The sequence below is a fragment of the Dasypus novemcinctus genome, chromosome 9 (assembly GCF_030445035.2).
Source record: "Dasypus novemcinctus isolate mDasNov1 chromosome 9, mDasNov1.1.hap2, whole genome shotgun sequence".
Classification (NCBI taxonomy): domain Eukaryota; kingdom Metazoa; phylum Chordata; class Mammalia; order Cingulata; family Dasypodidae; genus Dasypus; species Dasypus novemcinctus.
This window is the reverse complement of record NC_080681.1, coordinates 42,802,464-42,827,510: the sequence shown is the minus strand read 5'-3', so window position 1 is coordinate 42,827,510 and position 25,047 is coordinate 42,802,464. Positions and strand designations below refer to the sequence as shown.

General features: G+C 36.9%; 1 protein-coding gene across 1 annotated transcript; it reads left to right on the top strand.

The window, feature by feature from the left end:
• Positions 1-548: 548 nt before the first annotated feature.
• Positions 549-25,047, top strand: RPF1 (ribosome production factor 1 homolog). Its single transcript, XM_004460469.5, has 9 exons — positions 549-817; positions 2,237-2,293; positions 4,141-4,221; positions 15,433-15,528; positions 16,114-16,267; positions 19,210-19,292; positions 20,124-20,305; positions 20,500-20,626; positions 21,259-25,047. Exons 1-9 carry the CDS (start codon positions 569-571, stop codon positions 21,298-21,300), a joined length of 1,071 nt encoding a protein of 356 aa, XP_004460526.2. The 5' UTR covers positions 549-568; the 3' UTR covers positions 21,301-25,047.

Below are 25,047 nucleotides of genomic sequence, written 5' to 3'. Positions count from 1 at the left end.
TGTTAGGCTTGCTACTGACCAGAAACCTTAGAGATGGCTGTTTAATTGCCTGATGGCTTTTCTCTCGGATGACCAGTTTCCCAGATAAGCAGCTCTGCTTCCAGATAACTGAATAGTTTAACCCTTCCATCTTTTAAAACTTTATTCAAGGAAATTTTTCACTGAGGCTTATTCTGACAATCGTAATTGAAGCTGCATTTTGCCCCTCTACCCTCTTCTTTATTCCCCCATACTGTGTATCACTTTGTAGCTCCACACCAAGTTTATTCGTGTTTTTATTTTAGGTCTCTCGCCAGGAGAGTATAAACTTCATACAGCAGGACTGTTTGGTTTCAATATTTTGAGAGTGCAGTTTAAAGCAGGTGTTCAATAAATGACCCCAACAAACCCATCATTTCACTGTTTAAATATCTAAGCAAGCCACCTAAACTTCGCTCAGCCTTAGTTTGGAGCACTTTCTTAAATTGATTACTCTCACAAAACATCCCACAATTTTAAGACCTTTGCGTCTCCGGAAGCAAAAAGTTAGAGGAGGGGTCAGAAGCAACAGCTATTTCCGCTTCCGTAGATGACCAAAGGAGCAAACATCATGGCGAAAGCCGGGTTTAGGAGCGATGGCAGCGGGAAGAAAGGCCTGAAACGGAAAGCCGATTCTGAAAAGCCTCTGGAGACTGCTGTCCCTGGGGATGGGGCGGCAGAAAGCGGGGCGCAAGTCCCGAAAGCGGCTGCTTTTCCCCCCGGCTTCAGCATTTCCGAGATTAAGAACAAGCAGCGGCGACACTTAATGTTCACGCGGTGGAAACAGCAGCAGCGGAAGGTACGCGCAGGGAGGGCGCGTGCGCGATGTCTCCCGCGGCGGGTAGGAAGGGGCTCCTGCACATGCGTGATCGCTACTGCGTGGGGTCCGGGGCAGGCACAACCTGCTTTCCGTGATTAATCCGGAAGGATGACGCCGAGGCTGAAGTGTCCTGTTCCACTCAGGCACCTTTGGTTCAGCTCATTTCATGAGCGTCAAGGTTCGTGAAGAGATCATTTCTTTGCCAGCTCCTTCCGAGGAGCCTGGACTCAGAATGAAAGCAAGACGTCCTACGTTTTCAATGAAATTTAGCCCTTCTTTCCGTAAAAGCCGAAAGAGACCTGAATAGTCTCGCTGGTCCACTCAACATTCGATAAGTCCTACAATCTGTTATCTAGGCGGTACATAAATATAAAACCTTGCTTTCTGATTTCCACAGCAATGCTTGCCGAAATTACTGTGCTGTAAAGAGTTTCTAATAATAATATGTGTACTAGCCTTTACAGCGTTGTTCCCATACTGTCCTGGGAGGTAAACAGACCGAGACACAGAGGTTAATTGACTTGCCCTACGTGGTAGTGGTCATTGGTAATTCAGTTCAGATTCGAACCGAGCAGAAGTTCACACATTTATAATTTTCTTTTTATCTCTTTACTAGACTTTTTGAGGCCCTGGACTGTGTCTTATTTATCTTAAGTGCTGAGGTGTGCTATGGGAGTATCTAGAAGGGTCATCTAACCCATTTTGGTGGCAAGTATGGGGGAGGAATGTCCTAGAAGATGTATTGGGACTATGATTTCTCATATGAGACCTGATGGGTTAGGGTCAGTAAAGTAAGCACTGGAAAAAATAATGTATTTTCTATTGTGTGTCAAGCATTTTGTCCAGAAATAAGATACAACAGATTAACACTGAAAACCATCTTGCAAGTTCTTAATGATTCAGAAGCATATTTTGATTGTAAAGTATGTGGATAACTAGTGATGGTTGTATCTGAAAACAGCTTTAAAACTCATCTTCCTCTCCCTTTTATTTTTAGTGCTTCCAAGAGAAGCAGCTAATATATCCATGGTCTTCTTTAGAATGCAACCAGTTAGGAATGCAAAAACAAAACATAAAAAACCAGTTAACCTAATGCATATATAGATTTTTGCATTTTCACTTAATTGAGTTCTATGTAAAAGGTAGGACCAGGAGAATTTTAAATATTCAAACTTGTAAATTTAGACTTTTATGAAAGAGCTCAGTCTTTATTAAAGAACACTTATTGATTAGCCAGCTCACTTAGTTTATGTGGCATAAAAATCTGTCAGGTGCCTTAGTGTAATAGATTACGAAGATTGCCCAGTTTAAGTATTTATGTCATTCATAATTTTTAGTGTTAGTATGTGTTTATGATATAACTGGTGGTTTCTCAATTTTTTTTTTTTAACTCTTTAGGAAAAGTTGGAAGCTAAGAAAAAACTTAAAAAGGAGAGAGAGGCTCTTGGTGATAAGGTACGTAACATTTTTAGCCATCTGCTTTCTGTCTTATATTAAGGAATATTCCCTGAAACTCACGTTGAATCACTTTCTTTTAAAATTTGTTATGAATATGTCAGAAGTGTATATATTTACACACACACATAAGCCCTTTCTATCTTCCTTAGCAAATAAAATGCATTAGCCTTCTCTGTGCTTCTTCCTTATTGCATTCCCCTTCACACATAACCACTTTTATGAATTCGGTGTTTATTTTCCCCATGCACTTCTTTATACCTTCACTTTATACATTAGTATCCCTAAGTTATAAACCAGTGGTGTTTGTTTTGCCTGCTTTCAAATTTTCACATGTGGAGTGCTTACCTTTGTGTGTTTGAAAGACAGACATACATTTCCAAACATTGCAAATGGGCAAGTCCTCTAGGCCTGTAGCTGGAGCTATTGTAACTTTTTGTCAGGAAAGGCAGAACAGAGCCCTTCCAGAGTGAGGTGGGGGTGAGTAAGAATGATGAAGCTGATACAAAGGCTGTGAGCTGGTAAACAGTGAGAATGGACAGTGAGCAGAAGTTGAGGCACGTGGATAGAGTACGGAAAGGAAGAGAGCAGAGATAGGTAGCAAGAAAGGACTTCGCTCTTTTTATGATAGTGGAGAGAAGTCTGTGGAAATTTTTTTAATACTTCCACATTATTGGACAGCTGAGTTATTTTCATTTAGTTTTATTTTATTTATAGTTGCTTCTAGGTTATGATTTGTACCTGCAAAATTTTAAAAACCTACAGTAACCTTCACCCTTCCCATCTCTTAAAAGGTACCAAGTAAGGATAAGCATATTTGAGGGAGGGGAAATGTGTAAAGACTGTATTCAAATAAAACTACTTTTTCATGCATTCTATTAATAATATGTTAAATCATTTGAAATTGCCAGTATTAGACCATTTTGACCTGCAAAAACAAGCAGTATTTGTCTCTTTAACTCTCAAAAATCAATTATAGCAAATTTATATGCTGATCACTATTTGAAAACAGCCTCATATTGGGGGGACAGGAAGATGACTTTTTAGAATTGCCTTCTTTGAATAATGATGTAAAAATTAATTTTTGTTTCATGGGATAATAAAGTCTATATAGTTCATCAGTTCATGTTTTCTTCATATCTCTGCTAATATATATGTACATATACACATATATATATTTGCTTAGTTAGTGTGTGCCTATCATTCTGTGTTCCTGCTCTTTAACATAACATTTCATTTTCACAATTTTTTCACGTTAATGTGCCATAATATGTTTATTCATTACCCTGTTAACATTTGTGCTATTTGCTGTTTGTCTCCATTATTAATATCGATACTGCGTATTTCTTTGTAGTATTGATATTCACAAATCACCCCTCTCCCCCTCCTTTTTTCCTTTGCTACAAATTCCTCAAGCTAGAATTACTAGGTCATCAGATAGAAACAGATTTGTAACTTTTGTTGTACGTTTATGAATGGCTTTTTGAAAGTATTGGAACAAAATCATACATACAACTTGTAATTTTTTTTATTCTGATTTTTTACCCTTTGATATTTTTCTCCTTACTGGAAAATTATTTTGATTCTTGCCCCTTCTCTTTGATACATCTACCTGGTTTTAAGCCATTTCATTAAATATTAGCAATTGTTCTAGCAGGTGTGTCTCTTCTGAGAGAGTTAAAAAGCCTTTTATTCAGTATTGGTATTAGGATGGGCATAGCAGTAGGATGAGATGAGAAACAGTGAGTTTTTGGATATTTGTAGATTTCTGTTATTCTGCCCCAACAGTAATATAAAAGTATTAATGTGAAATGTTTCTAAAATTTAATCCTTTTTCTGTTATTTAGGCTCCACCAAAGCCTACACCCAAGACCATTGACAACCAGCGAGTACCTGATGAAACCATAGTAGACCCTAATGACGAAGAGGTAATGTTAGAAGTCTTAAATAAATTTGGGTGACCACACTTGATAAATTCATCTGTTTATGTGTTGGTGTTTAATTTAACATGCTGGTAAAGTTGTATAGTAGACTGATTGAGCTATCGTGTTGGCAAGTGTATCTTATTATTTACCGTACATTATTTTGTAATTGAATTGCCTATAAATGCTATAGAAAAATGCAGTAGGGAAGTGGTAGCTCAGTGGTTGAGTGCTTGCTTCATATGTACAAGGTTCTGTTCAATCCCCAGTACCTCCTTAAAAAAAAAACAGTAAACATTTATTTTCTAGAAATTTTTAAAATTTTACACGTAAGTACACTTTTGTATTTACCATTTCATCTTGAAATAGTACTTTTAATGTTTTTTATACCATTTTAAAACATTTTTCATACTATAGATTTTTGTAGTATTTGTTAGACAGTTTGATGCTTATGGATATAGCATTGATGGTAGTTTTTTGGGTGTTGTCTTAAAACTGCTTGGTTTCAAGATAATCTTCCACTTTGTACATTTTCCCTTTTTTTTTTTTTTAAGATTTATTTTATTTATTTCTCTCCCCTTCCCCCCCCCAACCCAGTTGTCTGTTCTCTGTGTGTCTGTTTGCTGCGTCGTCTTTGTCTGCTTCTGTTGTTGTCAGTGGCACGGAAATCTGTGTTTCTTTTTGCTGCATCATGTTGTGTCAGTTCTCCGTGTGTGCGGCGCCATTCCTGGGCAGGCTGCACTTTCTTTCGCACCAGGTGCCTCTCCTTACGGGGTACACTCCTTGCGTGTGGGGCTCCCCTAGCGGGAGACACCCCTGCGTGGCATGGCACTCCTTGAACGCATCAGCACTGCGCATGGGCCAGCTCCACACGGGTCAAGGAGGCCCAGGGTTTGCACCGCGGACCTCCCATGTGGTAGACGGACGCCCTAACCACTGGGCCAAGTCCGCCGCCTGTACATTTTCCCTTTAAACAGAGTTGACAATGCAGTGAAAGAGTCAAGGTTTTAAAACTTCATGTAGGGAACAGATGTGGCTCAAATGGTTGAGGGCTGCCTTCTCACATGGAAGGTTCCAGTTGAGTTCCCAGTGCCTTCTAAAAAGAAACAAAAAAACTGTGTATTTTTAAAATTTTTATGGAGGAAACTTGGTTTTGTAATATTCTGTTTTCTAAATATACAATTTAATTATCCATTCTCTAATTGCCAGATAATTGGGGTGCTTCTAATTTGGGGTTCTTTTACTTTTTTTTTAATTGTGTGTTTGTCAAGCAATGTCTGCTGTCAACATTCTCTGCATATCATTCCTTTATTCATTTAATTAATTAGTCTTGCAACCTGTGCTTATGAAGTGCCAACTATGTATTGGGAGCTGTTTGAGGGACTTGGGACAAAACTGACACATAAAAACATAATATCCTGCCCACATGCAGCTTACATTCTAGGAAGGGAGACAAACAATAAGCAAAAGAAAACAAATTATGTTAGCAGTTCATAAAAGAAAAAAGTAGAGTAGGATAAAGAAGATTCAGGAATACCTGGTGTGAAGAGGGGGTTGCAATTTTCTATATGTATACATTTTAAATTTTTATTTTTACCTAATTTCAGGATTGATAGAAGTAATAATTCATACATACCCTTTATCCAGATTTTTTTTTTCATATAATTAACTTTATTTTTAAAGTAGTTTTAGATTACAGAAAAGTTACATCAACAGTACAGGGGATTCGGGAAGCGGACTTGGCCCAGTGGATAGGGCATGCCCCTACCACATGGGAGGTCCGCGGTTCAAACTCCGGGCCTCCTTGACCTGTGTGGAGCTGGCTCATGCGCAGTGCTGATGCGTGCAAGGAGTGCCCTGCCACGCAGGGGTGTCCCTCACATAGGGGAGCCCCACGTGCAAGGAGTGCACCCATAAGGAGAGCTGCCCAAGAATGGCACAGCACACACGGAGAGCTGACACAACAAAATGATGCAACAAAAAGAAACACAGATTCCTGGTGCTGCTGATAAGGATAGAAATGGTCACAGAAGAACACACAGCGAATGGACACAAGAGCAGACAACTGGGGAGTTGGGGGGAGGGGAGAGAAATAAAAAAAAAATAAATCTTTAAAAAAAAAGTATAGGGGATTCCAATGTACCACTCCCCCCAATTTTCCCATTAATAACATCTTACATTAATGTGGTACATTTGTTATATTTGATGAACAAATATTGAAGCATTGCTACTAACCAAAGTCTATAGTTGACATTATAGTTTACACTTTGCACTGTACAATTTTATAGGTTTATCAAAATGTATAATGTCCTCTATCTGTCACTGTGATATCATGCAAAACAATTCCAGTGCCCTATATTCCACCTATTTTTTCCTTCCCCTCCCATCAGAATCTCTGGTAACTACCATCTTTATATCAACGTTATAAGTTCTTCCATTCTACAGTAATAATGAACTTGAAGATTTTCATCCAGAATTTTTCAATGTTAAATTTTAGCACATTTGGTTTTCATTTATAGTCTCTCTGAAATGCTTGGGAGCAAGTTGAAAACATGGTGCCCATTTACTCTTGTATACCTCTGTGTTTGACCTATGAACAAGGATGTTCCTTTTATTTTTTCACAAGAGTTGTTCTTTTTTAAATTTTATTCTCCATAAGAATGGAAGGAATCTGAATCATAAGTTCACAGTGTGGTAAATGAAATTAAAAAGCAATGATTTCAATAATGCTATGCCATGACTAGTATTTAGCTCTGGCTTTGTACTTGTAAATCTAGACTGATATACAGTCTAGAGCAGGGATTCTTAACAAGGGGTCTGTGAGCTTGAATTGATATTCCAAAAAACATTATTCTTATGGGGATGTGTTTGGTGCAGGTGTGATATGTTTATTAAATAACGCAGTGTAGCCTGGACTTGGTAAGGGGTTCCTTGGTTTTTACCTGACTGGCCAAGGGGTCCGTGGAACAAAAAAAGTTATGAACCCCTGGCCTAGAGCATCTAGGTTTTTATCTACATCATAGTAAGGACAGAAAGGATGCTCCCTTTTATAAGCACAGTATACTCAAAATTAGGCAGCTAGCATTGCTATATGATAATATTATCTAATCTATACATCTTATTTAGATTTCTCCAGTTGTCCCAATAATGTCCTTTTTGGCAAAAGAAAAATCCCAGATTATGCATTACATTGCATTCTAATGACTATTATCTTTAACTTGGAACAATTCCTCAGTTTTTCTGCTTTTCACAGTAATGACATTTTTGAAGAGTACAGGCCAGGTATTCTGTAGGATATCAATCAGTATGGATTTGTCTGATATTTCCTTATGGTTAAGATTCTGCATATGTACTTTTTTTTAAAACAAATCAATTTTATTAATACATGTTAATAAAGTATACATCCATCCAAAGTGTACAGTCATTGGTATTTGGTATAATCATTTGTGTATTCATCACTTCAATCATTTTTAGAGCATCTTCATTATTCCAATAATAAACAAAAACAAACTTATCACCTCAATCTCTCTATGCTTCCCGTGCTGTACATAGCTGCTGTTCTGTTTCTGTCTCTCTAGTTTATTTGCATTTATATTTTGTAAAAAGTCTTATATATGTAATATCACCCATATTCATATTGTACATGAGGTTTCACTATGCTATACAGTTCCATGTTACATTTTTTAGCTTTCCTTCTAGTAATATACATGTTGTATTAGTCAGGGTTCTCTAGGGCAACAGAATCAACAAGAGATATCTGTCATTGGTAAGAGAGTTTATCGGCGTGTCTCATATGACTGTGGGGATGCACAAGTCCAGGTTCCGCAGGCAGGCTGCAACCAGGGGCTCCAGTGAAAGTCCAGTGAAGGTCCTTGATGAGATCAGGGAAACTTGGCTGTCCAAAGACGAGCTGGGAAATTTTTGCTCGGTGCTGGAATCACTTCCCTTTTTAAGGCATTCAACTGATTGGATAAAGCATCATTTATTACTTATGGCAGTCTCCCTGATTGATATAGATGTAACCAACTGTCTATGATTTACTACTGCAGTAAAGTCAATGGTGACTAAAGTTCATAAATGCCTTTGTGGTACAGTTAGCATAGTGTTCGCTTGACCAAACAACTGGGCACAATTACCTGACCGAGTTGACACATTAGCCTAACCATCACACATGTCCTTATACTTTCCCTTACAACCATTGTCTGTGTATGTATTTTTTAAAAATTATTAATTTTGATTTTTTTTTGTAAGTACCAGAACTAAAGATTGAACACAGGCCCCAGTATATGGGAAGCTCGTGCTTAACCACCGAGCTACACCAGCTCCCCTGTGTATGTACTTCTGGCAGGAATACTATAGATGTGATGTTCTTTTCTTCTCGGTGCCTCATATCAGGAGCAACATGATGTTGATTTGTTCTGTTACTGGTGATCTGGTGATGTTAATGTAGATGATTTGGTTAAAGTGATGTTTGGTAAGTGTATTAGTAAAGGTTCTCCAGAGAAACAGCCAACAGGATATATATATATCTGGTTTATTATAAGGAGTTGGGTCACATGACCCTGGGGACTTGCAAGTCTGAATGCTGTAAAATGGGCCACAAGCTGGAAGTTCCCATGAAGGTGGGACAAAACACCTTAGTCCAAATTCCCCAGGCAAGAACAATGCTGAAATTGAGTCCAAATTCCTTCTCTGGCCTCTGAAATTCTCAGTTCTGGCTTTTTAAGACCTCTCACTGATTAGATGTGGAGACTCCCCACATTATTGATGGCAGTCTCCTTTGTTGATCATAGATGTAATCAAATAATTACAGACGCATATTCTATCTTGAAATACCCCCACAGAATCAAGCAGACCAGTGCCTGACCAAGCAACTGGATATCATAACCTAGCCAAGTTGACAGGTGAAGTTAGCTATCACACCAGGTTTCTCCAGTGTTAGAGTTAACTATTTTTCCCCTTGTAATTACTAAGTATCTTTTCGGGAGTTTACTTTAAGACTATAATGTCCTGTTACTTATAAATATTTTGCATTTACAAACAGTGCTACAACAAATAACCTTTTGCATGTTTTAGTATTATTGGAGCGGTATTTTCAGGAAAAATTAGAAGTAGAATTATTGGATCAGAAGGTGAGATTGTTGGGTCAAAAGGCAATGCATGTTTTATGAAGTAACTGCCAAATTCCCTTCTGTTTTATGCCAAAGTGCTTCCTACCAGCAGTGTATGTTTTGTTTCTCCAAAGTCCTGACAATAGACGTGTGTAGATTTTAATTTTTGTTCTTCTGACAGTTGAGAAATTATATCTGTTTCGTTTGGGGTGGGTTTTTTTTTTTTTTTTTTGTTAATTGTTTATTCATGTCTTTTGCCTAATTTCCTATTGTGTAATGTTGCAATTTTATATAGGATGGTCAGAGTAGACTTCATTGAGAAGATGACCTTTCAGCAAAGATTTAGAAAGAGATAAGGGAATTAACCATCTTTGAGTGAAATGTACTCTGGGACATGGGAACAGCCAGTGCAAAGTTTTATGACAGAAAGAAGCATGCCTTGTCTGTTTTTGAGAAAGAACAAGGAGGTCATTGTGACTGGAATCAAATGAGCAAGGTGGGGGTTATAGGGTGGAGGTGTCAGGAAGGTGTAGGATGTGGAGAGGCCAAGCAGTGACCATGTTGGCCATTTGTGAGGACTTAGGCCTTTACCCTTCGTGAATTAAGGAGCCATTAAATGGTTTTAAACAGAGAAATGATGTCATCAGACTTTTAAAAGTCATTTACTGCTGTGCTGAGAATATAAGTGGCGGGAAGGAAGAGGTTCGAGGCAGGCAGACTTTTTAAAAGAAAGTTACTGAAGTAATCCAGGAATGAGACAGGAGAGGATGATGATATTGATGATGATGGCGACAACAGCCTGGACCAAGGTGGTTACAATGAAGGTGGTGCAATGTGATCTGAGACTTTTTTTTTTTTCCTGAATATATTTTGAAATTAGAACCAAAATAGTTTCCCAATAAATTGGATGTAGGATATGAAAGGAAAAGAGGATTCAGCAAGATCAGTGTTTTAGCTTGAGCAATTAGAAGGATGGAATTGCCATCCTCCGAGATGTGGAAGCAGATTTGAGGAAATCAGTAGTTCTTTTATGGACAAGTTACATTAGACACTTAATTTAGTTTTTAGAAGAAATGCCAAGCAGGCAACTGGGATATGAGTTTGTAATTCAGGGGAGAGGTCTTGGCTGGAGATGAGTTTGGGAATCATAGACATAGAGATAGCATATATACATATATGTAGTTTCCCTAGAATATTTACCTAGAAGGGAATTTATTGGGTTGCAGGGTATATGAATGTTCAGCTTTATATGCTAGTGCCAAAATGTTTTCCAAAGTGGTGATTATACCATTTTACATTCCCAGAGTATGAGAGCAGTGTACACAAGTTCTTGTTCGTGTACATCATGGCTATATTCAGATTAGTGATATAAAAGGCTGTCTGATCATGGTTGAATTTCCCTATTTCCTAATGTGGTTGAGAATCTTTTAATATATGTACTATGTTTTTTCTTCGGATATGACAAATCATCTCTTATTCCAGTTTTCTATCATGTTTTATGGTTTGTAGAAGTATTACAAATATCTTCCCTCCCTCACTTCCTTCCTTCCTGTTTTTTTTTTTTTTTTTAAACTATGTGGTGTGTTTTGATGAATTGAAGTCCTTACTGGGGTTGTTTTTTAAATATTTTTTTTTAGTATTTAATACTTTTTATGTTATATTTAAGAAATTTTCTTCTACCTTGTGTTCATATGTTCTGCTATATTTTTTTCTTAAAGAATTGAGCAGTTGCCTTTCATATTTATGTACTTAATTGTCAGGAATTGATTTTTCTGGTTAAGTGTGAAAAAGGTACTACATTTCTTTCTCATTTCTCCCTCCTTGCATAGATAACCAGTTTCCTCAGTACCGTTTTTGGAATAGCGCAACCTTTTCTTTCCCCAGTGAACTGCAGTGCCATTATATGCTTGGTCTTTTTCTTGGTTCTCTATTTGCTTTGTCAATTTGTCACTTCATCAATTTTTTTTTCTTTTTTTATCATTTACCTTCATAAAAACTCTTGATATCTGTTAGGGAAAGATCTCCTTCCTTCCCCTGACTCCCTCACCCCAATTCCTCCTCTCTTCCTGACCCTTTGATCTTATATAAAAGTTATAAAAATCAGCTTGTCAAATTCTTCAAAACACTTTGTTGGAATTCTTACTGGAATTGCACTAAATCAGATCAAGTTGGGGGTCTTTCTACATTGCTTTACTTAGGTCTTTAATGTATTTCAAAATGAATTTCTTAATTCTCTTCATACGAGTTTTATACATTAACAATCTTGTTAGATTTGTCTTAGGTATCTTTTTTTTTAAGATTTATTTATTTCTCTCCCCTTGCCCCTCCCCCCCCCAGTTGTCTGTTCTCTGTGTCTATTTGCTGCATGTTCTTCTTAGTCCACTTCTGTTGTCAGCGGCACGGGAATCTGTGTTTCTTTTTGTTGCGTCATCTTGTTGTGTCAGCTCTCCATGTGTGCTGCGCCATTCCTGGGCAGGCTGCACTTTGTTTCGCGCTGGGTGGCTCTCCTTACCGGGCACACTCCTTGTGCATGGGGCTCCCTTATGCAGGGGACGCCCCTGCGTGGCAGGGCACTCCTTGCACGCATCAGTACTGCACATGGGCCAGCTCCATACGGGTCAAGGAGGCCTGGAGTTTGAACCACGGACCTCCCATGTGGTAGGCGGACGCCCTAACCACTGGGCCAAGTCTGCCGCCGAGCATGTTTTTAACATACTTTGAATCTTTGCTTCCTAAGTCCTTTATATCTTCTCTTTTTGGAATCTGCTCATTGATTGATTAGCTTATTATCATTTTCCTTTTTGATAGTAGCATTTAAGACCACAAAATTATCTTTCTAAGAACCACTTTTGGTACATCCCACACATTTTAAAGTGTTTTAATTTGATTATTGTTCAAGCCCAACTTATCTCCTTTAATGGAAGATTTGTTGATTTCTTAAAATTTCATCAGTGTTTCCTTGATAAATTTTTAATTTCATTTCTTTCTCCCAGTCCTTATTACTTCCTCTTCCTTTGTTCTGTTTACTTTGGGTTTCATTTGCTTTTCTTTTTCCTGTCTTCTGAAGATGAGAGCAAAGATTATAGATTTTAGACTTTTCTTTCTAATGTAAGCATATAAAGCGTTGGTTTCCCTTCTAAGCAGTGCTTCAGCTCTATCCCATATATTTTGATTTGCTTGGGATTTAAGAAGTATACTATTCAATTGCCAAATAATTGAGGATTTCCCAGATTTCTTTCTGTTGTTTTCTAATTTAATTTTATTGTGGTTGGAAAACATACTTTGATTTCAGTCCTTTTCAACCTTTCTTTTTTTTTTTTTGCATTGAGCATATGGCCTGTCCTGGAGAATGTTCAAGTACCTTTGAAAAACATGTGTTCTGTTTTGGGAGTAGATTCTTTATATACATGTTGGCTCATATCAGTGCTTATGTTTTTTATATTCATGTTGGATTTCTTTGTAATTGTTCCATCAGTTACTAAGAGAACAGTATTGAAATCACTAATTATTGAATTGTCCAATTCTTTCATTCCTTTCAGCTTTGTTTGATGTCTTTTGGGGTTCTGTTGTTAGGTGTGTATGCCTTTATAAGTCTTATATTTCCCTGAAGTTTTATACTCTTAATCCATTATGAAATATCCTTCATTGTCTGTAGCAATATATTTTTTTAAAGATTTATTTTTTATTTGCTTCTCTCCCATCCCCTCCCACCCCCACCCCAGTTGTCTGTCTCTGTGTCCATTTGCTGCGTGTTCTTCTTTTGTTTGCTTCTTTTGTTACCAGTGGCATGGGAATCTGTGTCTCTTTTTGATGTGTCATCTTGCTGCGTCAGCTCTCCGTGTGTGCGGTGCCATTCTTGGGCAGGCTGCACTTTCTTTCACGCTGGGCAGCTCTCCTTACGGGGCGCACTCCTTGCACGTGGGGCTTCCCTATGCGGGGGCACCCCTGCGTGACAGGGCCTCCTTGTGTGCATCAGCACTGCGCGTGGGCGAGCTCCATATGGGTCAAGGAGGCCCGGGGTTTGAACTGTGAACCTCCCATGCAGTAGACAGATGCCCTATCCACTGGGCCAAGTCTGCTTCCCAATATTTCTTATTTAATGTCTATTTTTTCTGATGTTTATATATGGTTAACTTAATGGTTTCTATTTGTTAAGCTTCTTGGATCAGTAAATTGTTTTTTCATTAAATTTGGGGAGTTTTCAGCCATTATTTCTTCAATTATTTTTTTCTGCTCTTTCCTCCACTTCTGGGACTCTGTACACATACTGTTGAAATGGTTGACGTTGTCTTACAAGTCTCTTCTGTTTTGTTCTTTTCTACAGCTTTTTCTCTGTTCTTCAGATTTAATAACATTTATACATCTATTTCCAACTTAGTTGATTCTTCTGCCATCTCAGATCTGCTATTAAGCCCATTTAGCATATTTTCCATTAATTCTTCTAATATATTTATTATAGCTTTTTGAAGTCTTTGCTAAATTCAACATCTGGGATTATTCAAAGTCAGTTTCTATTGACTGCTTTTTTTTCTGATTATGGGTAACACTTTTCCTTTTTTTTTTGCATATCTAAATTTTCTGGTTGGAAATGACATTTTAGATAACATATTGCAATAACTCTGGGTCCCGTTTTATTTTTTGAGGGTTATTGATTTTTTTGTTGTTGTTTTAGTAACTTGCCTGGATTTAAACTGTGAAATCTGTCTCCCATAGTAGCACTGATGTCTCTGCTCACATTTTTTGTTGTTACTTTTAGGCAGGCTTCCTGGGGATCTCCCCTCCCCTGTATTTGCATGGTTTAACAGTCACCCAATGATCTTGGCAGAGGTTGGGTTGAGACATCTTGAGCCCATAAGACATACCTTCTGTCAGCTAAGCTGTGTCTAGGTTGAGGAATATAGTCAAAGTTGGAGCCAGTTCTCAAGTGTTCCTTGACTTTCACTGGATTTCCAAGTCTCCCCCTGCACCTGCATAGTTTTAACAGTCAGCCAGGGCTTTGTGGGGAGCTTATTACCTTAGCCCTATGTGACTCTTTCACTTCTGGGAAATCCCCTTTAAATATCTGGCTGGTCCACACCTGCCCTAAACTGGATCTGCAGCCTCAGACTAGCAATAGCAAAGCTTCAGGTTTTCCTTGTCTTTTCCAAGCTGAGTCTTTTGGTTAGCAAAGCTGTGAATTTTCACCTCCCTACTGTGTGCCCCTTTTCCCCAGTGAATTCATTTCATCACCTCTGGATTTAAGACTGTTGGTTCTTGCCTATCGTCAGTGCTGAAGTCAGTAAAGTTGTTTTTGCCAACCAAGTTTGGGAGGGTAGGGTGTAGGGAAATGGGAGATGGAGTAGGCAAGATTTCTAACTTTCTTGCCCACAGCTGTAGTTATTTACCAAGAATAATTGTCTTAATTTATGCCCTAAAATAGTTTTTGACAATTTTTGTCCAGATTTATACTTGTTTTCTGCTGAAAGAAAATTACCCAATCTCTTCATGTTGCCTTTAATGGAAGTTAAGTTCCACCTGACCTTTAAATCTCCCATTAGCTAGGTAGTCAGTATCAGTTCTTCTGGAACCACTTTTAAAGTCCTGGCTCTATTAGTTTTCTGCTAAGTTTTTACAGGCTCCTGTAACAAATTACCATAAACTGATGGCTTCAAACAGAAATTTATTTTTGCACAGCTCTGGAGGCTAGAATCCAACCCGGGATGTTGGCAGGGTTGGTTTCTTCTGCAAGCTCTGATGAAGAATTTGTTCTGTGTCTCCTAGCTTCTGGTAGTTGTTGGTGGTCCTTGGCAGTCCTTGGCTTAGAGCTCCATCACTCAGGCTCTGTCATCACATGACCCTCTTTCTTGTCTCTTCCTTGAGTCTCAGTGTCCAAATCCTCTTCTCTTTTCTCTTATAAAGTCACCAGTCATTGCATTTCGGCCCATCCTAATCCAGTATGACCTTATCTTAATTTGATTGATTCTGCAAAGACCTTAGTTCTAATAAGGTAACATTCACAGGTAGTTATAATTTGAGCATTTCTTTTTGGGGAACACAAACTCACTGCACTGGCCTAGTAGAGCATCTATTTATTTAATGTAAAATTATGCCTCTTTTCATTTTTCAGGTTGCTTATGATGAAGCTACAGATGAATTTGCTTCTTACTTCAACAGACAAACTTCTCCCAAGATTCTCATCACAACATCAGATAGACCTCATGGGGTAAACACATTGTTTAGTATGGTTCTTGAATTCTTAAAAGAAGTCTGTTCAGAAGAGTTAAATTATTAGTCTTAGATAATACGTATGAATAATCTAAATAAAATGTAGCACAGGTGATGTGATATAGGTGCATTAAGCATGATTCTTAAGGATAGGGCTTTCTCAACCTTGCCACTAATAACGTTTTAGACTGTATAATTTTTTGTTACGGGAAGTTGTCCTGAGCATTATAAAATATTTAGCAGCATCTCTGGCCTCTACCAGGTAGATGTCCTCCCCCCAGAAACAACCTTCCGCACTCCTATCCCACCCCCACTCCCACCAATCACAACAACTGAAAATCCCTCGACGTTGCCAAATGACTCCTGGGGGACAAAATCTCCTTCATTTGAGAACCACTGCTTTAGGATGATTGCCATGTAATAAAGGATGGAGTGCTACTTAGAATTTCATTCTTCACCCAGTCTTGTTGGCTATTAATAAGACCTTTATAATAATCATTACTCTTTTACTTATGAGTATACACTACATACGATTTTTATTCTTATTTTCACTTTTGAGATTTTTTGTTATTTTCTTTTACAGAGAACAGTACGACTCTGTGAACAGCTCTCTACAGTTATACCAAACTCACATGTCTATTACAGAAGAGGACTGGCTCTAAAAAAAATTATTCCACAGTGCATCTCAAGAGATTTCACAGATCTGATCGTTGTTAATGAAGATCGTAAAACACCAAGTATCCTTTTTTTTAGGATGTTTTTCTGTCTCCTTTCTCACCCCTTTTTAAATATGTTTGGGAGAATAGAGAATAGACTCTATAACTAACAAGTTATAGTTTGAATAATACAATTACAGAGAGAAGTACAGGGTACATTGGAAACCCAGTGACTGGTAAATTCTGCCCTAGGATTATCAGGGAGGAAGGACTTTACAGACAGAGACGCTTCAGCTGGGTCTTGGTGGATAGGCTGAATGAGATGAATAAGGCAGGGGAAGAGTGCTTAGTGTGGAGAGACCATTTGGAAAAATAGAGGTTGAAAGAGCTGACCCAGTTGAGGATCTGCAAAGTTTGCTATGGTTAGTTTATGTTGCTCGAGGTATTATCACAGGAGTACGTTTTTGAGGCAGTCAAGCTCATATATGTATTTTGTTAGTGTTTTGGATGCCAAGGACAACCTAAAACTTTTTCTGAGTCTCATATCTGAGGTGATTGTGTCACCTGATCCCAAGATATTTCTCCCTGTTTTGAGACAAAAGATAAAAGCATGTCTAGATTTGTTGTTGTTTTACTTATTTATCAAATGGTAAAGTTACTGTGAATTCAGTAGCTTTAAAGAAGGTCAGTTGAATTGGTCAAAATCATTAAAATAAAATTACTTATTTATAAAAAATAAGAACAGGACTTTCTGTCCTGATGCCAGAATATCTTTTTTTTTAATCAACAAATACTATTCTTTTTAAGTTAATGGGTTAAAAAGCCATTAAAATAAATCTAAATAACCTTTATGGCTTACTTCGATTGTTATCCATGTATCTTAAAGACATTACTTAACCACACGTTAGAAGTTGTTTTCCAAAAACTGAAATAGACTAAAACCAGCTTTGTGATGTGGTATTTTGTTGGCCATATTATAATTTGCTTGGGTTGTAGGTTATGTACCAAAGTAACTAAAATCTCTTGGATAATTAACTCTTCTGGAAAAGATCTGTTTTTAAGGTTGTTTTCTGCCTTTTTTTTTTTTAGCTGCCCCAAAAATAAAGTGGTAAACCTTTTTGTTTTTGTTTTCTTCTCTTTTTACTTTCAGCAGTTAAAATACCATTATCATTTCAAGGCTGCTAGTAACTCTTTGCTAAAATCAGGCATTCCTCAATTCAATAAACATTCTTTTCCTTGTTTATTTTTGAGGTATTTGTGTTAAGCATTAGCAATAATATAAAGTTTCTTGTAAAATATAATACAAGTACTCAGGAAAGAACTCATGAGTTTGGATTTTGTAGTTTGTTTTTGACATAAATCACAACTTAGTGGGTATGTTCTAGAAAGGATACATGTTTTACTTTGGTTTGGAAGAAATGATCCTTACATTTCATTAAATATTGACATTCTCAATGTTTAAATGATATTAGAATTACTCTTGGGAGTATTTCATGAAGTTGAACCTACAGTTAATCTTTAAAAAGAAGAAAAAAAATCAAATATTTACTAATAACCTACTATGTAGTAGGCACCAATGTCTGTAGAAAATAGGTATATCTTCTAAGAATTAAGAGATTAGTTGGAGAGAAATACATGTACAGTAAGACTTGAAACAATCTGATTCCGACCCCCATTTAAAGTTCATTTCTTGTTAAAGACCAGATTTGAAAATATTTTGTAAGCTCAATTTATGTGAATTGAAAGGTTTGTGCACTGTCATTTCTGCCTGATTGTAGGGGCATTTAACAACAGCTAGAAATGACTGATTGAAATATAAAGGTGTTGGAGGTTAATGTCAATGTTGTGCTTCAAAGACTTGAGAAATTTTATACAGGACGTAATCTTAATTTGTTGCAGCCAGGACTTTTAGAGCCCTTGGTCTCCTAACCCTACTAATTGTAGGTAGGTATCTTATATTTCTTTTGTAGTTTAAGAATACCTAGCATTATTCTCTGTTCATGGTAGATCTGCAAAGAATCACTAATTGGTTGGTTGATTTTAATTTGTGGTACAGAAATCCCAAGAGTAAGAGCTGGTCTCTTGAGAAACACGAATTAACCTTGATTTCAAGAGAGAGCTTAGTTTTAAGTCTCTGACCTTATGGGATTACACTGAAAGCTCACAGCATATCCTGACCATTTATAATAAATAAAAGTATAGATTTTTTAGGGTAAGTCTTCTGAACATGGAGGTAAGCTTACATTCCATTTGCAGTGTTAGAATTTTCCTAGAACTCTACCGTGTCTTATCACTCTTACTAGAGTAGTGGACAGCATTTTTTTTTTCTCCTATTTTAATTGAATGCCCAACATATCCTGTGGAGGGAAATAACAAGCAATTAGCGGGAAGCAGACTTGGCCCAGTGGATAGAGCATCTGTCTACCACATGGGAGGTCCGCAGTTCAAACCCAGGCCTCCTTGACCAGTGTGGAGCTGGCCCACGTGCAGTGCTGATGCATGCAAGGAGTGCCGTACCACAGAGGGGTGTCCCCCGCTCAGGGGAGCCCCACGTGCAAGGAGTGCGCCCCATAAGGAGAGCCGCCCAGTGTGAAACAAAGTGCAGCCTGCCCAGGAATGGTGCTGCACACACGGAGAGTTGACGCAGAAAGATGACACAACAAAAAGAAACACAGGTTCCCGTGCCACTGACAATAACAGAAGCAGACAAAAAGAACACGCAGCAAATGGACACGAGAACAGACAACTGGGGCGGGGAGAGAAATAAATCTTAAAAAAAAATACAAGCAATTAGCTATCTTGTAAAAAGAGGAAAAATAGGGTTACTATAGGTTAATCTTTTTTTCCCAAAGATTTAGGTTGACTTAAATACCTTGAGTTTTTGATGTGGGAAAATTTCAGTTAACTTAGAGGAATACATATATTAACCTAGTTATAGATTTTAGGGCATGTAAATGGTTAAGTTAGTTAATAATTTAAGATGTAGATTACAGAATTCAATGTGTTCTTAACTTTATGAACAGATGGACTTATTTTGAGTCACTTGCCACATGGTCCAACGGCTCATTTTAAAATGAGTAGTGTTCGTCTGCGGAAAGAAATTAAGGTAAATTTTATACATTCCTTGGTTGGCGTTGGTCTCCTCACAGTAATTGATTGTTCTCTTGCCAAAAACATCACTTGAGTACAAACTGTATTTTTGAAAGGGAGAAAGGTTACATACATTGCTGGTCACTGGAAAAATCAAACACTTCGATGCTGTATCTTATACATATGCTCTTTCTAGTTAATTTGAATAATAGCATTTACGCTTTCTTGATTAAAGTGCTTTTAAATACTCATTTTCTGGTGAGATTGTGTTGACCTGTAGCAGTTTGAAATATCCTGATTTTCAAGTGGGACCTGCTTTTTGGTGCATTCATTGCATACCAAAATAATCTTAGGTACATCTTATTTCATGAGTTTGATAAGCCATCTGTGGTAGTTCATCATTAAGAAGGATATAACTAAGGAAATGGATGTGGCTAAAGTGATTGGGCTCCCATCTATCATATGGGAGGTACAGGGTTCAATTCCTGGGGCCTCCTGGTGAAGGCAGGCTGGCCTGAGTGGAGCTGGTGCAGCAAGATAACACAACAAAGGAGACACAGAGGAGAGACAGTAAGAGACACAACAGACCAGAGCTGAAGTGGCGCAAGAGATCCAGCACCTCTCTCACTCTGGAAGGTCCCAGGATCGGTTCCCAGTGCAGCCTTAGAAGAGGACAAGCAGACAGAAGAATACACACCGAATGGACAGAGCAGACAGTGGGGGGATAAATCTTAAAAAAAAAAGAAATTTTTAAAATCTGTGTTATAAATTCTGGTATTTGACATTGGAATGGTTTTTCTTTTTGCAAGTTATCTTAATTTTTGTTTTTTTTTCTTCATTATTCTAGAGAAAAGGCAAGGACCCCACAGAGCACATTCCTGAAATAATTCTGAATAATTTTACAACACGGCTGGGTCATTCCATTGGACGTATGTTTGCATCTCTATTTCCCCATAATCCTCAATTTATTGGAAGGCAGGTTGCCACATTCCACAATCAGCGAGATTATATCTTCTTCAGATTTCACAGGTGAGAAAGTAGCTTTAACTTCCTTAGACTTTGGCTTGTCATGAAATACATTTTAAACATGGACCTGTTTTTTAATATATTGACAATTATTTTAGATTAGAATATAAATTATCTTTTAAATCTTGCTGTAAAGCAATAAGACTTGGGTTCATTCAGACTGATTTCCTTAATTCATATATTCTTTCTCTTTGAAGATACATATTCAAGAGTGAAAAGAAAGTAGGAATTCAGGAGCTTGGTCCACGTTTTACCTTAAAATTAAGATCTCTTCAGAAAGGAACCTTTGATTCTAAATATGGAGAATATGAATGGGTCCATAAGGTATGTATCTAAGGTTTGAAAAGCTATTTAGTAGGTCCTTTAAAAAGTATGGAGTAAGAAGGTAACCACGTGTTTTAATCTTTTGGGTTTTTTTCTCCCATGAGTTTAAAAGAACCAGTCTCTGATTGGTATTTGGGTCTGGAGATTGACCCTGGTTCTTTTTAAAGTATCCTAAAGATCAGTGGTTCTCAAAGTGGAACCAATAGCATCACCTGGGAACCTATTTACCTATGTGAATTCTTGGGCCAGTACTGATCAGCAGATCTGGGAGTGGGGCCCAGCAATCATAAGCCTGTTAGGTGATTCTGCTGCACACTAGTTTAAAAGCTACTTCTTGTAGAGGTTACACAGAAGTTTTGATGATCATTAATTATAATCATAAATATTTCCAAACACTTTTTCTTTTCTATCTAGTGAGCAATATTTAAGTAACATTTTACTTTACAATTATATAAATAAATGGACAGTAACTTCCAACACCTTTTATAATAAACCTAACACTGAAAATATACTAATTTAGGGTCACAGAGACAGACCCAGTTTTCAGTATTTAGTGTTAGCAGTAGATATAAAAATCTAAGGAAGTTAGTTTTTACTTACTCTAATTGTTCTTTCTTTATATATTTTTTCAGCCCCGGGAAATGGATACAAGTAGAAGAAAATTCCATTTATAAAGTACTGAGGGTATAATACTGCATTTTGCTGAAAGGACTATCTTGAATTGATAGATTATTTCTGACAGAAGACCCTTTTTAAAATGGCATTTACTGATTTCATAAACCTTCTTTCCTGACTGGACAAATCATAAGATGTCATGAATTGCCACTGTTTATTCCTGGCAGCAGAGAGTTAAATGCTTGGTGTAGATATTGTGTAACTCATTGGTTCTATACCAGATTATTCTTGGATCCCAATGGCACACAGTTTTTATTCAGTATATCTTGAATGAATGAATACTGGGGGCTAGGTTTTTAGAGGCTTTAACATATCTTAAGCTTTCCAGATACCCCAAAATTTGAAAGCAAAATAGTTTACCAAAGTTGCAAATTATATTGAAGCTTGGCTTTAGTTCCTTTTTTTTTTTTTTTGTAACTTTGTACCTCGTCACGCTGTACTATAGTACTCTGTTCAGGCACTGTCTCAAGTTCTGAAGTTTTGCTTACACCTAGTAGAATTCTTACATCCAGACTTTTATCTCTTATTACTACTATCTTTGTTAGGAGATCCAGCTGTAATGAAGTAACTGAGTTTAAGATGTAACTTGATATCCCTAACAAAGGCGTTCATAGAAAAAATTTATTAAAACAAAGCTAATCCTGTAAGTTATTCATGGATAGAAACTAGAATTTAGCAGCCTTTCTGACCTCAAAAGAGTAAAATACAATAGTAGGTTTGCAACTTTCCTTTAATTCCCTAGTAGTAGTCTTGCAAATGTTTGACATAAGGTTAAGTGACAAGACTTCCAGGAACATGCACACTAAAAACTTACTTTCTTAATGATAGTGGAAAACTACCATTTATCATAGCTGTTCAAAACAGGTATATACATAAGTATTTAATACCAATAAAAAAGCAAAAAACAATTCTTATACTAAGCATTTTATTGTATGCTATTGCCAGTGTTACAAAATAACTACCTTTGTGAAACAGAAATTCATGAAAATTCAGAGAGGTAGATGTTAAAGACTGACAAAAGTAGAAATTTATATAGTATGGCACATGTGGTACAGGGATAAGCTTTTGTACAGGCTTCAAATTTAGCCCTCCTTTGAATATTCACTGGTTCATGAAAAGTGGTTTAGAAAACCTGAAATGGGGGAGAAAAAAGTAAATTAGGCTACAGTATCAAAGAAGCATATTTTTTAAAATTTCACATGATTAATAGTTATCCTTGTTTCTGTATCTATGTCTTATAAATTGCTCATGTCCTTTGCCTCCTTTAAGGGAATTTATATTGAAGGTCAGTTTATAAGGCACTTTCAGTTAAACTGAGCCTGTTTCCTTATCTGTATTAAAAAAACAAACCTAATACCCATATCACAGGTTTCTAGGAAAGAATGAAAAACAAGATAGGAAAATGCCTTAGCACATAGTAGGCAGTCAAATATAATTTTCTCTTAATTTTTACAACCACTTTGAGCATGTATCATTCCTGCTTTATAAACGGGGAGAAATCAGAAATTAACTCGCAGGATCACTGTAGAAATATACTCTGTAAGTACCTCAAGGAAAATCTGAATATCCCTAGAAAAAATGAGCAAGAATATTTAGGAGAAAAGGTCAGGAATAGCTAATAAAGTAGAAGATGCAATTACACTTTTATCTACCTACATAAACATATACAAAGAGAAGCATGTACAAGGATACTGACTGCAGTGGTATTTTAAGAGCAAAGAATTATAAACAGCTTAAATGTAACTATGGGAAGGATAAACTAAAGTTTATACATTTGATGGCAGTTAAATGATCCACATGGACCAACTAATCTTGAAAATAATTCAATAGGAATAATTAGACATGAAACAAGAGTTAAGTTTATAACCATTAAAATACTATATTTACATATATATATAGTAACAAGTAAAAACTTGGGCAAACCAATTTCAAGGTAAGTTGTCTACATGGAAAGGTAGAAAGGGTACTTAAAAAGTTAACAAGGAAAACATGCAGGGTGGTGGATATATGGTTTATCTTTGTACTTGAGATATTGCATAACAGAAATATTCAAGAGGCATGAAGAGAATGAATACTATGGTTAAAAAAAAACATGAAAAATGTTTAGCCTCACTTAAAGATATTTGAATCAGAACAAATTACAAGGCAGGCAGAAAAGAGCAAATACCCTAATGTTTGCTTGGCAAGAGTTTGTGAAAAGGGCACTGATGCTACCGGTGAAAGAGCAAAGTATAATCTTGGCAACAGTTACCAAGTCTTATTAAAATCTAAAATATGCATTCCTTATTGACTAATCTTCTAAATGTTTATCCTAACAAAATAATTGGAGAAGTCAAGTGCCAATTTGTCTCCGTGTAGCCTCAAATTTGGAAATTTAAGTGAAGTATGCTTAAATTGTGATACAACCATTAAAAATCTTGTCTATAAAAATTTAATTAAATAGGAAGATTCAAAATGAAAAAAGCTGAATAAAAAACCGTATACTGTGATCCTTATTTTTAAAAAAATATAATCTGTAAGAGTGGTTATTTCTAGGTGTGCTGCTGATAGTGATTTCTACTTTCCTTTTATTGCCTGTTGCTAAATTACTTATGCTGTCTTTTTTTAAATTATAAAAATTATGTATTTTTAAAATGTTACATCTATGAATATGAAGATTGCAATGTAGAGTCCTTACATCTGTGCTACTCAGTGTGGGCCTAGGACCACCAGGATCAGTATAAACTAGAAGCTTGTAAGAAATGCAGATTCAAGGGCTTCACCCCAGACCCACTAAATTAGAATATGCATTTTTAGCAAGGGGATTTGTAGGTATTCAAGTTTGACAAGCACTGCTTTTACATCTGAATATTTTTCCCTAGCCCAAATAGCTTCAAATCCTAATATTACCTAATACCTATCCACAAGACTTAGCTGTTTTATTATACTGTCAGATTAGTAGTCATTATTTTACTTGAAATCTAGGTTCTTATCCCAGCCATATTTATAACCTTAAGCAAGTCATTTAAACACTTATCTCCAGACTCCACTGAAAAATTATTAACAGCTGCCCAGGCTTCTTAATTGTATTTTATGTCAAATGAAAATAAACCACCTTTCTATTTTTCTGAATAAAACAGGAAGAGAAGTTAAAAAGGATTCTTTAATAAATCTTAAAAACATATTAACTTTCAAAAACTGCCAGGAAGAATTAGATGAATATTGCCAGAAGCAAGGAAATATTAAAGTACTCAATATGAACATACTAGGCTGTTAGAGAGCCTGTTACTACTCCAAAGTGCTTTTTATATTGGGAAACAGACTTGGCCCAATGGAGAGGGCGTCTGCCTACCACATGGGAGGTCCGCAGTTCAAACCCTGGGCCTCCATGACCCGTGTGGAGCTGGCCCAAGAATGGCGCCACACACATGGAGAGCTGACACAAGATGATGCAACAAAAAGAAACACAGATTCCCGGTGCTGCTGCTAAGGATAGAAGCGGTCACAGAAGAATACACAGTGAATGGACACAGAGCAGACGCTGGGGCGGGGGGAGGGGGGGTTAAGTGCTTTTTATGGTGTTTCAAAAATCTTAACCAATCATTGTATTTACTGGAAACATGCTGTACTCTTATACACAGATTTCCTGCACACTACCAAGTCCACAAAGTTTAATTAGGGAGGGCATAACTATGTAAAATGGTATTTTAGGAAGTAGTTTCCTGGACTTTGAGAAGTCAGAATATTAATAAAGGGTGTGTGCCAAA

What these genes read in the sequence shown, in the direction of transcription:
- RPF1 (XM_004460469.5), top strand. Translation starts at nt 569, where the DNA reads ATGACCAAAGGAGCAAACATCATGGCGAAAGCCGGGTTTAGGAGCGAT. An exon ending in GAGAGGCTCTTGGTGATAAG is followed by an intron (nt 2,294 to 4,140) that starts GTACGTAACATT and finishes TCTGTTATTTAG; the next exon opens with GCTCCACCAAAGCCTACACC. An exon ending in TAGACCCTAATGACGAAGAG is followed by an intron (nt 4,222 to 15,432) that starts GTAATGTTAGAA and finishes TTCATTTTTCAG; the next exon opens with GTTGCTTATGATGAAGCTAC.